This window comes from Patagioenas fasciata, chromosome 2 (assembly GCF_037038585.1).
Source record: "Patagioenas fasciata isolate bPatFas1 chromosome 2, bPatFas1.hap1, whole genome shotgun sequence".
Classification (NCBI taxonomy): Eukaryota; Metazoa; Chordata; class Aves; order Columbiformes; family Columbidae; genus Patagioenas; species Patagioenas fasciata.
The window spans coordinates 114,233,559-114,250,035 of NC_092521.1; the positions used below are offsets into that span (position 1 = coordinate 114,233,559).

General features: G+C 35.3%; 1 protein-coding gene across 9 annotated transcripts in view; it reads left to right on the forward strand.

The window, feature by feature from the left end:
* Positions 1-16,477, forward strand: part of SUGCT (succinyl-CoA:glutarate-CoA transferase) — a 351,481-nt gene that overhangs the window by 49,074 nt on the left and 285,930 nt on the right. For 8 of the 9 annotated variants that reach the window (XM_065831652.2, XM_071804768.1, XM_071804762.1 and 5 more), the window contains one exon: positions 4,834-4,977. The exons of the other annotated variant lie outside the window; for it this stretch is intronic. In XM_065831652.2, coding sequence (XP_065687724.1) covers positions 4,834-4,977 — 144 coding nt within the window. The remainder of the gene's footprint in view (positions 1-4,833; positions 4,978-16,477) is intronic. 9 annotated transcript variants of the gene reach the window in all.

Consider the following 16,477-nt stretch of genomic DNA (forward strand, 5'->3'; position numbering starts at 1 on the left):
AAACCTCTACATATATCACTGAGGTGCTTAATTTTGGGGCATGTTAATACATATTTAAAGCTCCTCACAAAGCATTTTAATAATAGAACACTTAAATTATGTTCTGTATGTGTCGTTTTTTAAATGGATAGAACTAATAGCAATACACATGCCATTTAAGCTTAGAGAGGTTTCATGTTGTGAATTTTAGTTTGGTACAACTATCTGGCTTCTGTTTTAATGTCTCAGAAAGCAATTTACTGTTGCAGATCACATGACTTTATTGGGTATTGAGGCTGTGCCTTCAGTCAGTAAAGTCTTAATATTAAAACATGAAATCAGTATATTACCAGCACAGGATTTTGAGCAAAACTTAGACCTTCTTTAAGTCTGTCATACATGTAGCATTCATGTTCTCCAGTACTTTATATTTCATGTAACACTTACTTTTGAGGCAGTGAAGAGAACACAGTGGAAAGGATGGAAGTTTGACTAATATGTGTGTATTTTATCCAAGTTATCTTTTTATTATGGAGATAAAGATACTGTGATACAAATGTGGAATGCATCAAAGATACACAATAATACCACATTTGGCAAACAGTATAAACCTCTTGAGTGGGAGACATGATCATATACCTTATACCTCTGATTTTTTAAGATCTGAGAGAAGATTCCTGCATAAAGAAATTCTGAATGAATTGCTTTTTTTTTTTCTCTAAGAAATACTTGTTACTGAAATGACCTGATGCTGATTACTTTGAAATGCTTTTGAGCAAAGTTCTGAACCTTAAAATCAAACTTTTGCAATATTGCAAAGTTACAGGCACAAAAAACCGCATTTGTGCCAGTGGTGGTTTTGTTCATTGTACAAAACACATTCAGTAGAATGCTTTCTCTAAACCATGTTTTCATGTGCAGAAAACCTGCATGGAATTCAAGCTCTTACGCATGTACTTGATTACTTCTGTATTAGAAATGTATGACACCTGTGAAATTTGAAATTCTAGCGTGTTTAAGAGAATTTACAAGCAATAAGCGAGGAATCTGTTTTGTGTAAACCTGTACCCCAAACTCATTTTGAACAAAAGTAGATCCTTCAGGCCACATACTCTTTTTTTTTTTTTTTTAAATAAATTTGAATATACTAAAAGGACAGAGTTTACACTGACACTTTTATTGTCTTGGATGACATAATTTATAGATATTTCCTGGTTTAACACCACATACAAGTTTCATATTTGATGAATAGAAAGCTTTTACTTAATATGTTCCGATACATCAGTGCCAGATGAATATTCCTTTGAAAATTTCTATGACTCATTAAGGCAACAACTTGAAATTAAATAAAAACCATTTTGCATACAAATCCCCTTCCATCTCCAGCAGGATTATTGCACGCAATTTTCAGTATTCTGGGTATCTTTATGGTGGTGCAGTCTCTTCAGTAAACTTTCTTTCTTACTGAAGAAATGCTTTTGTTTTACTGAACATGAAACAGTGAGACATGATTGGGATCTACAATACCAGAGGGACCCTTTTTCAGCTTAGAACCAAACCAACTGCAACAAGAGTGCACGTGGTGTATAGCTCAGAGCTGTTGAAAAATATAACCATTGCTGGTTCATATTAGCATCAGCAGTTATTTCCCATCTGTAAAGACTACTGGACTTAAAACATTTTTATTAAGTATGTCATTTCAGAACAATTTCAATTTTTAATGGTTTGTTTTTATTTTACTGATGTAAGTTTGGGAAGAGAAATTATGTCCAAGGGCAAAGAAAAGACTTGGGGAAAGGAAGTTTCCAAGATGTGTTGTGGCTATCTCTGGGCCCAGAATGTGTTGACAAATTGTAAGGAATTTAGCAAACAGCAAAAATTAGGAATAAAAGTATAAACTGGTGGTAAGATTGAGCAATGTGCAGTGACAGAAGGAAAGGTCTGCTCTACTGGACTGAATCTGCATCTTTCCAAACGAGGAAAGGGAATATCCTGGTGCTGCCCTTAATTAGGATTCAACGCAGCCCTTGACCCTCCATGGCAGCTTTGTTTGCTTAAAGCACTTTCTCCCTAACTAGGGCTACGTTTTGTCCTTCTACCAGAACAATTATATATAACTTTTTGCTGGCAGGGGTGGTGGTAGTGGTGTTTGTTTAAAAGTAGCTTGCTTGAATGAAAGGTACTGTATAGATCCTTTGCTCAAGGAACTAGTATAATGCTAGCTACACAAAAGTACAGCTGTCCCGTCAAACTCTGATTGTGATGAGAGATTTTACCAATGAAGGAAGGTATTTCTGAGTGTGTGAAGCTTTATCCTTCATGTAAAGTAGCTTCATATCCCTTGTTCTGCAGGATAGAGATGAAAACCTGAATGAACCCATTTCACAGTACTTAGAGCTGTATATTCTGTCACAGAAAGACTGGTTTATTTTGCAGGTAGACATGAGAAGCTGATTAAAGTGTGAAAAATGGCAGCTGCTCATGGATCTTGGTAGAAAGACTAAGGAAAAGTAGAAATTATGTAGACTGCTGCAGAATTATAGGTTGTGGAGTGTTAGGATTAAGTAAAGCCAATGTCTTAAAAATAATATAGCAGTATAGTGCTAGTAGTTTGTAGGAGTGCTGTATGAGGGGAAATTGTGAAAGGATTTTTGCAAATAAAGGTGAACTTTTTACTGGTGCAAAGGGAGTGTTTGCTTTAAAGCATTAGCTAGTTCAGTACTTGATGAAGAAAGTGCCAGAATTGAGGCTTGAGAAGATAAATTCTTATGTAACAATCTACTAAAATAATCCTGATTTTCATATCTTTGAAGTGTAGTTTTCTTTGTCAAGGGTGAAATTAATGGCACTTTGAAAACAGTGGGAAGTGTTTTGAACTAAGGATGTTGCTGCACATCTATTTGCAAAATCTAGTCTTTTTGATTTCTTCTCATCTCAGTGTCTTTGTTGTAATGAAGAAAGAACAATTTAACAAACTGAGAACTTGCAGCAGATAATATGGTAGAAATATTTATTTTTAATTTGTGTTTCTCAATGATAGCTCTGAGGAGCAAAAACCTTCACATATGCTAATAAGTTTTCTCAGCAGGCTTACACGTATAAAGATTTTCCTTTCCTGTTTTTCCCCAGAGCTGGGTACAAGGAGAGTGATAAAGAGATGGAACCTTTGATTTACCCTTTCCATGGGGAAGTTGAAGTAGCGTAGAGTGCAGAGAAGGAAGAAATAAGAGATTCTTCATAAAAGAAGTACTTCCTAAAGCAGTGTTCACCTTAACGATGTGTGGTTTATACATCATCCTTCATATCTAGGCTATAGATAGCCACAGACTAATCATTACTGCAGTTTGAATGACAGCAACTGAGACTTTTTTAAAAAATGTTGTCATATTTGATACAGATGTTATATTTTTTCAGTCACTTTTATGATACGAATAGAAGAGCAGATTTTTCATCTTACACAGAAAATAATGTACTACAGCCTTTTATCCCAGAACTGACCTATTAATGCAACAGGTGATGCAGTCTAATATTATTTTTCTTAAAATATTTTTTAACTTCTATATGACTCGGTATCAGAATTAATGTAAATCCTGTTGGAGTGCAAAAGAAAAAGAAAAGGTAAAGAAAAGTTTGAAATTTATGTGAAGCCAGTGCACTTTTTTTTAATAATTATCAATAAAGATAACTCTTGCAATCTTAAGATATGATTACGCTTAGCAGTTTTGACATGGCTAATTAAAGTAGTTCTGTAAATTCAATTTTATTGAATTTATGCTAGAAAAGTTTAAAGGCATTTATGGGAACTTTGACAAGCAGTTATTATTTATTGACTTTACTGATTTTAGGTTGGCTTATGATAGACTTAGGTGCGGAAACTCTGAAACAGTCCCATTAGCTTTATACTGCTGTTCATGGACTGTGCTTCAGGGCAGGCAATTGCTGTCAGAATCTGAGCATCCAACCTCAAACTTCTCAGAGTAGGAGATGGGAGAATGTCTCAGAAGTGGTGCTTTTAAGCTTCTGTGGTAAAAGCCTACCTTGACTTGAAATCAGAAATTTATTTTGCCGTTGGTGCAGAGGGACTGTATTTCATGCCAACGATTAGGGAAGTTCTGAAGCACATGATGTAAAATGAAGAGTCTTCCCGTAATGCCAGAAAAAGGGATGACACAATGAAAAACGATATTTGAATCACCAACTTTCCAGTGATTATTGGTCAGAAGGTCAAGACTTTGCATGTACTTACATGTGTAATGTGTACATGTGTAAACAAAGCAAAGTTGTTTTTCTTTTCCCACTAGAAACCTGGCGTGTGTATACTGGGAAATGCCAAACTGATACTGGGCTGAGGGAGGGCCAGAGAGAAGGAAGAAGAGAGTGAGAACAAAGCAATAAGATTCTGCCTTTCAAGCAGACATGCACCTGGGTCAGCATCCTGTGGAAATCATTTAGACCTTTGGCTTCTAGTCTTAATCAAATTGAGTTTTCACTGGATTCTCTTGTCTCTAACAGTATTTTTTTTTCTTTTTTGCCTTGGTGATCTGAAGCATTATGTTATTAGGGGAAAAGGTAGCATAATAAATCATTCACCATTTGCAGTCTGCAGCGTTGCGAAATACAGTATTGTGTAGATACTGTAAAAATATCTGGGTTTCAATGGTAGTTTTCATACTTCAGCTCACTCAGAGATACTCTTATTTCTTGTAGTTTGCAATGCAGAGGCATGTAAAAACTTACTTGTATGACTCTTGTGTAGATTGTACTATAACAAAAAGTAATGTTTTCCCTCTTTTTTTGTTGTTGTTTTTGTGGTCCTGTGTTTTGTTTTGTCTTGTTTTGGGCTGTTTTCTTTAGGATGGTGAGCCAGTTAGAGCAGGAGTAGCCATGACAGACCTTGCTACTGGGTTGTATACATACGGAGCAATTATGGCTGGTTTGCTTCAGAGGTATAAGACAGGGAAAGGACTGCACATTGACTGCAATCTCTTGTCATCTCAGGTAGGAGTTTTAAAATAATTGCTTTCAGTTGTGTAGATGTTTGAACCTGAGAATACCATTTTGATGGAAATTAATGCAAATTAGTACAACTAATGACAACAATAATAATGACATTAATTGCAGTTTCCTTATTCTGCCACTCTGGTAGTGACCATTTTATGTGATGTGGTTCTAGTTACTACTGCATTACATTTGGTTTTCACTTTTTACAGAGGACCTCCATGTTATTTGAAAACATGGGTTAATCAAAGTTCATAAAATCCCTGAGATTGCAAGTAATGGTTGTAGTAGATAATTTGAGATAGACATGCATAAATTGTGAAACCACTGTTGGAAAGGAGGCCTTTGCACTGGATGATATAACTACCAGAGTGACTTAATTACTCATGAAGAGATCACCAAGAGTAATGAAGTATCACTCAAGTGTCAAAGTAATGAAGTCCAAGAGGTCTGCCTTTTGCCTCTGGGAAGGAAAGAAGAATGTAAGCTTGAAGATACAGCATTTTTTCAAGGTACATGAAAGATAAATGTCATCAAAATAGTGAATGCAAAGATGTTTTGCTCGTGAAAGGTATACCATATACCACGAACAATGAGAACTTAAAATTGTCTTTGAGCATTTAAGCACCATTGGTACTATGATTTAATTCACAGAAAGAAAGTGATGTTGGTATGAGCTGTGTGTGATGGGGTGATAAATTGTCTTGCTGATGTTGATATCTGCTGGTAGCAACTGGGTATGTGGTGCATAGGAATTTTTGTGTATGTTTTAGAACATACATAAAAACTATGCAGTACTAATCAAACCTACTATAATACTTCACTATTTTTGTCTTTATTAAATTGTATTATTCTTCACATTATACTTGTCAGTACATTTAAGAGATTAGGGAGTGCCCAGTGTGCAAAAAGCTGCCCCTGGTGTGAACAGGAGGTTGGACCAGATGACCTCTGAAGGTTCTTTCCCACATATAGTATGATAATAATGATTGAGACTAACAATTGAAGATGCTCTTGTTTTACTACCTACTGCACTTGTTTAAATACCTACTGAAATCAGATCTGGAAAGGAGAGTAAGCCCTGGCTTAAATCAACAGAGGATTTGTCATTTGTTTCAGAAGTGTTTGTAACGACTGAAGTCTTCATCACATTTGTAAATGTTGCATCTGTATTTGAAATATGTAATAAGCCGTTTAGAAAAATATTTTAAATGTATGTTGAGCTCTTGTTAAATATTTTGTGTATATATAGAATTATTTTTTTGTTTAAGGTATCATAGTGTTTTATATTATGGCAGCTGCTTCTTGATCTTTTTAGTTTCTAATTTTATTAAAAGGACTTCCTGTAGTTTATATTAATTTCCAGAGTAATTATGTTATTTTTTGATTCCTTGTTCCACTGCTTTTGGCTTTTCTTAATGGAGTTTTCTTGATGATTATTTGATATTTTATCAAATGCTGAAAGTAAGAAGAGTTAAAATTAAATGTTGCTATAACTCTCTTCTCTTATTTCACCTTACTTTGTCATCTCATTTGTCTTTAGAATCCTTTTCCTTGGTTAGGATAGCATTGGCTATGCACAAATGTATTCTCATATTGCAAAATTTCCATCTGAAGTCTATGTCATCATCCTTTAGGCCACTCACTGGCATATACAGGAAAGGGAGTGAAGACTCGGATAGATGTTAGTGAACAAAGCATGATATGTGGTGTTTGACTTGTGTGTGCTTAGCTGAATACTAAACGGTGAAGTGACAGTTTAGTGACTTTTTTTTTTTAAAACATTAACTCATTCCATGTTTGTTATCAAATTATAGTTACGTAAAAGTTACCAAGAAGTAACTCCTTACATGCATGCTCTTATTGCAAAACAAATGGTTTTATTTACTTCAGTGTTGGATAAATTACACTGAAGTTGTATTTTGGAACAGAGTATGATTATAAACTATTATTCAGAAAACAGCTTCTTTGTTTTAGATAACACTATCACTTCGCTCTGAATTAGTGTTGGCCCAAGACTGTAACAAGAACATTTATTAAATTGGAAAAAACATGCATGGATGAAGTGCTGATGTACCAAAACTAAACTCATGTGATCAATCCCATTTAACAACATGTTAAAATGAAGGCAATAAAAATAAGGTAACTAACAGCTGAGTCTCTCTGAGAACATCTGGTTTTCCTGGTTCACCTTCTTTCTTTTTGCAAAACTGATGGTTACTTTAAGGGTGAGTGTACTAAGAAAAGGTAGCACAAATCTAAAAATTAATGTAAAAAACGTAATTACTCTTGCAGTACTTCTGGTGGTAATGTTTTTTCTTTAAAAGGAAGTTAGATCATCACTGTGATACAATCAGGTTCTTGAAAGATCCATGCTTTCACAGGGATTATAGGTTTACATACCAAGCTGAGATATCTAAAGCTAGTTCTTCCTTGTGTGATGAATGTTTGAAAAGAATAGCCTTTTCAAGTCTCTCATGGATGCTGCCAAAACAATAAGGAGTCTAAAGTTCTAGACTCTTAGTTTGTTGGGTTCTTGTTGCAGTTGATTAATGGTAGGATCTAGAGGTCAAACAGATGCATTGTGATAACTTTTCCTTCAGTGTGAGTTTCACTGGAGTGCAGTGATTTTTAATGAGGAAAAAAGGAATCTTGTTTTCTCTGAGGGGGAAAGGAAAAAAAGGTCAATGTTATCCTCCCTTTAATAGTGTTAAGATAGCTGGGACCTGTATGAAACTTTTGGGTTTTGTCAGTATTTCATGCACTGAGCTAATACAGGAGCATGTTTGGGCCTTCTGTCCATCTCTTCATCTGAACTGAGAATTGTGAAGCTGGCCTATACATATGTCTTCATTGGGCAGCATTGATGGCTTTGACCATGTCAGAAAGGTAAAAAAACAAAACAAAAAAACACACAGCAACAACAGGTGAAAGCAGTTAAATAATTAGAAATCTATGCAAACCGCTTGGTTTATTTTATAGCAAAAACACTAGCATGCAACTTGTCCATCTATGTCTGTGCAGTCACTTTTCTGCATGCCTTATAGAAAGGTAAGAGGATGGTAAAATATTTTTTGGGTTGGGAGGAGGGCCTGGATGGTTCTTTTGATATTAATTTCCTGCACAGATAGGCTAATGACAAAGAGCATTGAACTGAATTCAACTGCCAATGAAAATGATCTGAAGCTTGTTAAAGAAATATCCCAATAACTGGCAAGTTTGTTTAGTATTTAATTTGTCCATGTAGAGCCAAGCAATAAGCAAAATCCTGTGCTCTAAAGATATGTTCTTTTTAGAATATCTTAAAAAGACATCTTTCTTTCAAATTCTGTATATCAAATGTTTTTGTCCTATAGCTTTATAGTGGCTTATTACTACCAAAGAGAATTTCTTGCCCCACAACAAAATAGAATTCTAGGTTTTTATTGAGAGATACGGTGACTGCTAGGATGTGGTTTTGCAGTGAGCACTAACTTTCTATATCTCTCATCTACAAACTTTTAACCCATGTCATAGAATTCCTTTGAAACGTTTGGCTTTTAGATGATTTACAGTTGCCAGCTCCAGGACTTTCAGCGTCAGCATCTAAATAGTGTCCTTTAAATGATGCTAGTAAATAAGAAGGAAGTGGTCTTTGGATTTGGTTCCAATTATGCAATTGTGCCTTTTCTTCTGTTGTGGTTTAAAAAAAAAATCTCTTGGAAGTTTTAATATCCTTCCTGTATTTAATTACTACCAGGCTCCAACAAATACTGTAATAAGTTGGTTTCTCTTGGATTGAAAATCTGCAAGAAATATTTTACATTTAACATTTCTGCAATTTTGGAGTGTATTTTTTCCCAAATTCCACAGACAGAATAATGTGGTTAATATTGTTTGTATTATATGATTGTTCATCAGACACTTTTCTGCTTCTGATTACTATGTTTTAGTTTGTATTTGCCATAGCAAACTCGAAATCTTCTCAACATTTTGAAGTGGCCCTAGAAAAACTTAGCAAATAGATATATAAATTATTTTCTGTATTCCATGTATGTGCTTCAGTTTGGCATGTAGTTTACTGAGATGATGATGAGGTTTAGAAACTATTAGTTTTTATTTCTGTGTCTCTTTTTCCTGAGATGATTGTGTTTAAGGCTTATCTAGTTTAAGTGCTTTTAGTGCTCTCTATTACGACTGTCATGATATGTCTTTTACAAATTACCGAGTGTGGCTGAAACTGGTAACAATTACATACTGCCTGTAGGATAAATGTGGCATCACAGGATCCCTAAGCAGTAAGTTAGGAAGAAATATCAATCTTGGAACTCAAATACTGTTTAGGTGTTTTGACTGTATCTTGTTGCTTCTCTGCTTGCTAACTGAGAGTTGTGAGTTGACTGAATATAGAAGGAAAATCTGTTCTTTTAGAGGTCATTGCTGCTGGTGATTTTGGAGGCCGGCTTAGGAGGACTGTTACACAGTTGTCTTGTTTCGGATATGGTTTGAATAAGGAGTTCTTTTTCACAAGCATCATCTTTGCAAAACATTGTATTCTTAATCTCTGTCATGATGAAAAATTGTGTATGTACTGTATGGAGACATTGTCTTTTTCACTGCATAGCTCTCATATGGAAAGATAAAATCTGAATTAATGTGAACATTTCTTCAAATGTATACTGTGCATTAAACACTTTTCTTGGCTACTATTCCTGATAATTTCCATTGAGGACATCAGTATAACTAGGAACAGAACTATCCCTTGGGGTTTTAAGTAGCCAGAATTTTATTGAATAGACCAAAAGACCATACTAGCATGACAGTAACTCAATTTAATATTGGACTCTGTGGAATGTGTGTTGTGATTTCTAATGATTAGTTATGCAAAAAGTCAATGGTAGATCATATTCCAAATGAATCTTGGACTTATTTAGTGGCTTTCTTTACTCTGTCAACAGAGTACATACCCAGACTGCAAGGGAATTTTTTCTTTAGCTGCTATCTGACAGTACATTCTGTGCCTTTTTGTCTTTGCTACTATTGTTCTTGTGCTAATGAAACTAAGCCTGAATGTTTTGCAGCTCCATTTTTCTGTGTTGAGCTACCTCTGTCATCAATTAGAGAAAGACTAGGAAAGAGATAGGAAAAATATGCCCTTTTAATACATAGGAAAAATAAAATGGCTATCTGGAGTGGATATGGAAGAGAGTTTGAAGACGAAGATATTTCTTTCAATGAGTTTATTATTTAGATTACTTTAGAATAAGGGTGTGATTCTGCAAATGGAATTGAGATGTTTGTTGTAATTTATTAACCACAGATTGTATTTCAGGATCATACCAAGTGTAATAACCAGGGTAGTTCAAGATAATGGGGATTTTTTTTAAGCAGTTGGTAGCAGAATCTGCACTTTTAGTGTATCCCAAATACTTATCCCTCCCTCTAATCTCATGTAAGAGTTCAGAAGTTGTTCTGTAATAGCTTAAATATGGATAGGGCCTTTCAACACCTATGCACTATTTATGTAAATGGCAGGGAGAAGGGCTGTAACTTGATGGAAGAGGTTTCAATTTTATGTCATTGAAAATTTTAAATTTCTGTGTGTTGTTGAACCTCTGGAAGTCCAGTAAACCTTTACAAATATGTCATTTTTGAGGATGCTGATGGAATGCTAGCTATCGATTTAATGCTGCTGGGTTTGATTGCCTAATATAGCTCTGACTGAAGTTTCTCTGTTGTCCTGGTTTTGTTAAAAACAAGTTTCTCTTTTAGTGAATTTACCTGTCAGCTAAAGCCTTCATCTTAGCTGCATTTTCCTGGAGAACCCAACACATGTTTTGGTTAAACCTAGCAATGGAATGCAAACTTATTGATAAGTATGGATGGACATCTCGCGAGAGGGGCAACGAGAAACTGGTGACCGAGAGACTGACCAATGGTGTATAACATTCCATTCACGTGAATACTTCATATAAAAGTGGAGATCACGAGGATCTCAGCCCCTTTTTTCCCTTTTCCCTCTTTTCCTCATGGCCAACATTAGGAGAGGACCTTGCTGGTTGTCCCTGTGAACAGAGGCCTAGTGACAGACTGAATCCAGCTCTGGTTGGCTACAGAGTCTAATCCAGGACTTTGGGTGCTGGCTCTGCAGTTTCTGAGACTTACAAGATTGGTTTTGTATATTTTGTATTATTTTCTCTATTCTTATTAGTAGCATTAGTAAAACATCTTTAATTTTTCCAACTCTCTTCTCTCTGTCCTTCTTTCCCTCCCGATCGCCTGTCCTGAGTGGGAAGGGGGGAGAGGGAGGGGCAAAAGAGGGGGAAGTGGGGGGGAGAGAAGGTTAACAATAATCTGCCAGGGTTTGATTGTCACCCTGAATCTTAACCCTCGACATCTGTAAATTGTTCTTTACATCACCTGTTCCATAAATTATAATGCTGAAACAAATTTGGGCTAATGATTTGTGTTTGTTCTCATGAAGTTGTGCTGCTGTGACTCTTTCTCTGTATTATTCAGCACTATATTGCTTCTGACTCATCAGTTAAATTGCAGACTTTAAAGGGTAGTGACTTGTGATTAGACCAGAAGTGGTAATTCATTAGTTATGTATGATATTATAGTGAAAGCTATAAAAAAAAAAAAAAAGTGTTCAGACTCTGGTTTAGGACTTCAAAACCAGGTATCCATTGTACTCTATCTAAAAGTCAGAGTTCAGTTATTTGTAAAAATGCTTTGCCTTCTTTGGAATTAATATTTGCAGTACTAGATTTCTCTGATATACAATTATGTGACATTATTTTCATTCAAACTTAATCTTTAACCTTTTTTTTTGGTGACATTATTTGAATAGTTTTTGAAGATTGATTAAGGAAATACTTCCTTCTTCGGAGAATCATTTGGAAATTTGTTGTCACTATACAAAATGCGTTATCAGGCAGAAGCACCATAGTTTGACTTCAGACTCACTGGCAATACTAACCCATTTATTTCTCAAATCAAATAGAACTTTGGACTATGTTTCTCTGACTTGTGTGCTGTTTAACAGCTCAGTAACGAACCACATCTGCATTGTGGAGAGCATTAAAGTGCTCAAAAAAGCACTGGGGGTGACCAAATGGTGGGTGTTCATTAACACTGCAGAGGCACAGAATCTTGTGCATTGTAAAACTTCCAATTTCAAATATTTTGTTCAATTGCATGGACTTGTTTCTTGTGTCATCCCTGTAGTGCATTAGCACATTAGTACTTAATGGGCAGCATCCAGAGATCTTTCAGTGTTACAGCTGATGCCGGGGTTGTTCTGCGGAGATAATCCTGTTACGGCCAGAGGAGATTTGACTGAGATAGTAGGGGTGGAATATTTGCATGTTTCCCATCCAACCAAGCAGACACGGCTCATTTCTGTACGTGCCTTCCTGTGTATCAAACAAAAAAAAGCTAAAAATCTGCCTGCTTGCACTGCTGCAGCACAAGCTGATGAAATACTATTATTTTTGTGGAGGGACAGTTCTCCACAGATAAGATGAAAAAGACATTATCAGGAGCAGACAAACACACAATTTTTTTTTTTTCTGTGCAAGTATTAATGCTGATAAATGTGCAGACAAAAAGATGAGTGCTGTAAATCGTTACGTGTATGCCTGTTTTCATTGAAAATGGTACTGTTTCTAATAATAAAATAAAAAGTGAAAAGTGCCTTAATACAGCTTATTTTCCATAGAAAACTATCTTTATTACTAATTAAGTAAAACAATGAAATCCTTCATTAAATGTATGTAGCAGCCAAAGTGAAGCCTCTGAATCCTACACTATTACAAATAATAAGAAAAAATTGCAAGAGTTAATTCCGATGCCTGTTGCCACAGATAATGGATTTTCATTTGACCAAAATCTATTTGTCTTGATTTTATTTGTATGTTTTACTCTTTTCATTCTCAACTGTCAAATATAACTGCTGTTTTTAAATGCAAATTGTTCTATGTTTTGCAAGTATGCTTGCAGTTCTTCTCATGAATAGAAGCCACTCTGAGAACTTGATTTGTGCTATTTTCCAAACAGTCAATGAAATACAACCAGGCATCATTACATAGAGTTAAAAACCAAATAAGTTGTAATTAATATTAAATACATAGGTTCTTGGTGGGAAAGGCTATAATTATGGAATAATATAAAAAAACGTGTTATAGTATTAAAAAAACCCCTGTGGAATGTAGCAGAAGAAACTTTTCGTAAGTTGAATTTTACCTGGACTTAGTAAAACTGTGTGAAAATACAGAGTGTAATGCGTTTAATATTTTGGTGGATACATATTCTTCAGAGAAGGTGGAGATTTGAGTAAATGATTGTAGAAGTGTCATTTATAGTTAAGGTTGTCTGATGTGTCTGTTATCAGAGTCTGATTTTAGTTTTTACAACTTTGCCAAAGTTTTAACTGTTTTGGCTGAATTTTCCATGTCATGGAATTGCCAAAAAGAGATTTGTTTTCAAAGCTACTATTAAAATGATTCATCTGTTTCCAGGAACAAGTTATGGGAAAATACGTTGATGGGCTTTTTCCTCCACCCCCCTTGAGAAACTCAGTGCCTTCGTTCTTGGTAGTGGAAACTTGAAATCTGGCAGATGAATTACCCTTGTTTCAGGGAAGTGTCTTTTGAAAGGAACTCAAGGTGGCAGAAGGAGCAATGTGTATGACATCTGATGTGCATGAAACCTGGTAGGGCTCTCTAGGAGATTCAGTGGAGTATTTGGGCTGTGTATTCCCAAATAAGTTAAAAGTAAATATTCAGTAAGTACTTACTAATTAAATGAGTCAAAAGTTCAATAGAAAAATTGTATAGGATCATATGAGTAAGGTTTGTATGTAAGTGCACCAAGATCTTACACAGAGTATACAGACTAACTTTGGAGGTTGTGGTTTTTTTTTTGTTTTAAATGTGGTTATTCTGTTTAATAGGTTGTTGGGTTTTTTTCTTTTGTAAAGTGATAGATTCCTTAGAACTGTTCCTGTGCTATTATGAAGCTGAAACAGGAAATTTTCCAGTGGTTGTATTATAGTAGTATTTTTTTTCTACACATTCAGAAAAACTTTATTAGTATTTTATTTTAATCAAGAAAATGTAATTTATTCTTCATTTTAAAATGCTGCTTTCTTCGACCAGACCTCACTTAAATTTTCTTTTTTTTTCCTCTTTCACACCAGTGCTGTCTAATGGATTCTATGGTCAGGATTTTTATTTCTGATCCTTCACCTAAAATTCATTTGAATGTACTGGTGGTGGTGTTTTGTGGGTTTTTTTGTTATTTGTTTGTTTGTTTTTTAAGCAGACACTAAAGAGATACAGGAGTCCACTTAACATTTACTTTCTCTTGGAACTCTGTGCAGAATAATATGTTTTTGAAATTTTGAGTCCTACATCTCTTAGTTGCATCAATCTTTGCTGTTGTTAATACTAACTGAATCTTAATCAGGAGGCGATCTGCATGTTGTGGCAAGCACAGAAGTGTTGTTTTTTTTTTTAAGTGAAATAAACAGTCAAGAAGCAAGAGCTGAGGGTCACTCCCTGCACATGTCCATGGAAGCAACTTCAGTACAAATATGAAAATGAGAAGCACAATGAGGGTAATTGCAAAAGCAAAATTAGTCAAACTCAGATGTTGATTTATTAGTGACAAGCTATTTATTGCAACATGGAAAAGGGAAAACGTGAAACAGTAGAACTGGTCAGTAGGTAAGTACCAGCACAGGATCAGTGATTTTTAAGAGGGCTTTGTTTAGTGTACACCCAGTGAGGATTGTAGTCTTACCTTTCCATGAGAAAAATTTTAACATCTTTTTTCCATGTCACCAGAAGTACAGAAAAGGTGTAAGTGGAAGATCATTGGCCTTTGCACTGAAATTTTCCAGGATGACATTTCCTACAGAGTTATAAATAAGTATTTGGGTTACTAGTTCAGTAGTATAGCATAAAATAAGTAATCTGTGCTGCTGTAAAATGCTTGCATCTCAAAATTCCTAAAAGACAGTGTACATGCCTACTTTAAGAAAAAGTAAACACAGAATGATAAAAAAAAATTAGCTTGGCTAAGAGCCACAGCCTTGTTAAGATACATGGCAGGAAAGCAGACACAAAATTGGAAGAAGAAGAAAGTGAAGAATATAATTAAAATGCTATTTTCTCCTCTTTCCAGTTACCTGTCTTTTGTAATTCATATACACTTGTTGAACTTGCACGTAAATGATTGATTGACTCAGTGAACTCATTGTAATAAATTGTTTGATGTGCTATCTTGAAAAAAAATCTTTTGAAATTCTGTCTCTTTTCTTTGTCTGCTCACCTTGTGGCTTTTAATATCTTGTTTCCCATCTGTCTGATTCCATCATAAGAAGAGTATAACTTTTCAGACCTTAATGCAGCTCTCTTTTTGTTCTGATTTAAGTAAGTATGTAACACAAATATGTGATTTGGCCATAAACAGTAACACCAGAAAGGAATGTTGAAGTGTGTGTTCCCTTTATATATGTGAAATAAAGAAACACTTTAGATATTTGATAGTACATATTTAGGATGCACAGATCTGTCTCTGCAAGAAAATGAACAGGGAGGTGTCTGTGTCATTGTATTGCACCTACTTCAATGTTGCCAGTCCAAAGATTACTTTTAAGGATTGTTTCTTAAAGGAGAACAGAAATGGGTCTACAAACATGACCTGTCTTTTGTAAATCCATGTTGCCTGGACCTGATTGCTGGGTTGTCCTCTGTGTGCTGCATGATGGCACTCAGTATGATCAGTTCCGTGACCTTTCCTGGCGGCAAGGTCAGACTGACAGGCCTGTAATTCCATGGATCCTTCTTCAGGCCTTTCTTGTAGATGGACATCACATTTGACAACTTCCAGTCAACTGGGACCTCCACGGTTAGCCAGGACTACTGACAAATGATGGAGAGTGGCTTGGTGAGCACCTCTGCCAGCTCCCTTAGAGCCCTTGGGTGGATCCCATCTCACCCCAGGAAAGCAATTTTAAATATAGATTTAAAAATACTTAACCAAATATGTAATACAGATGTACCCAAACTTAATTTTGAGTGATTGATTGTACTATAGATATTTGTAATGCAAGAAGTGTCTCTAGCAGTGAGGTCCTAACTGAGTCTTGAATTACAGATGAATTTAGAGAAATGGACTTACTTTGTTAAAAATGTTTTTTTTCTAGGGAATATGATGTCTGTAGAAATGTTCAGTTAGGATATCTTTTTTATGCTTATAGTTAACTGGTTTGCTTAACGACTGTAAAGGCACAGGTAGATAAATGATTTGTGTTCTTTTTTAAGGACATAATATATATATGCTGAAAGATTTTTTTGAATAGTGCCTTCTTAGTGAGAGTACATCTTTGGAGAGACGAGAGACAATGAACTGAGCCGGTAAGGGAGAAGCACAGTAGTCCTGGGACTGTCTGTAGCAGTTTCATGCGACAGTAGAAATAGAATAATCTTTTAAGGCTCCTGAATTCATCAGA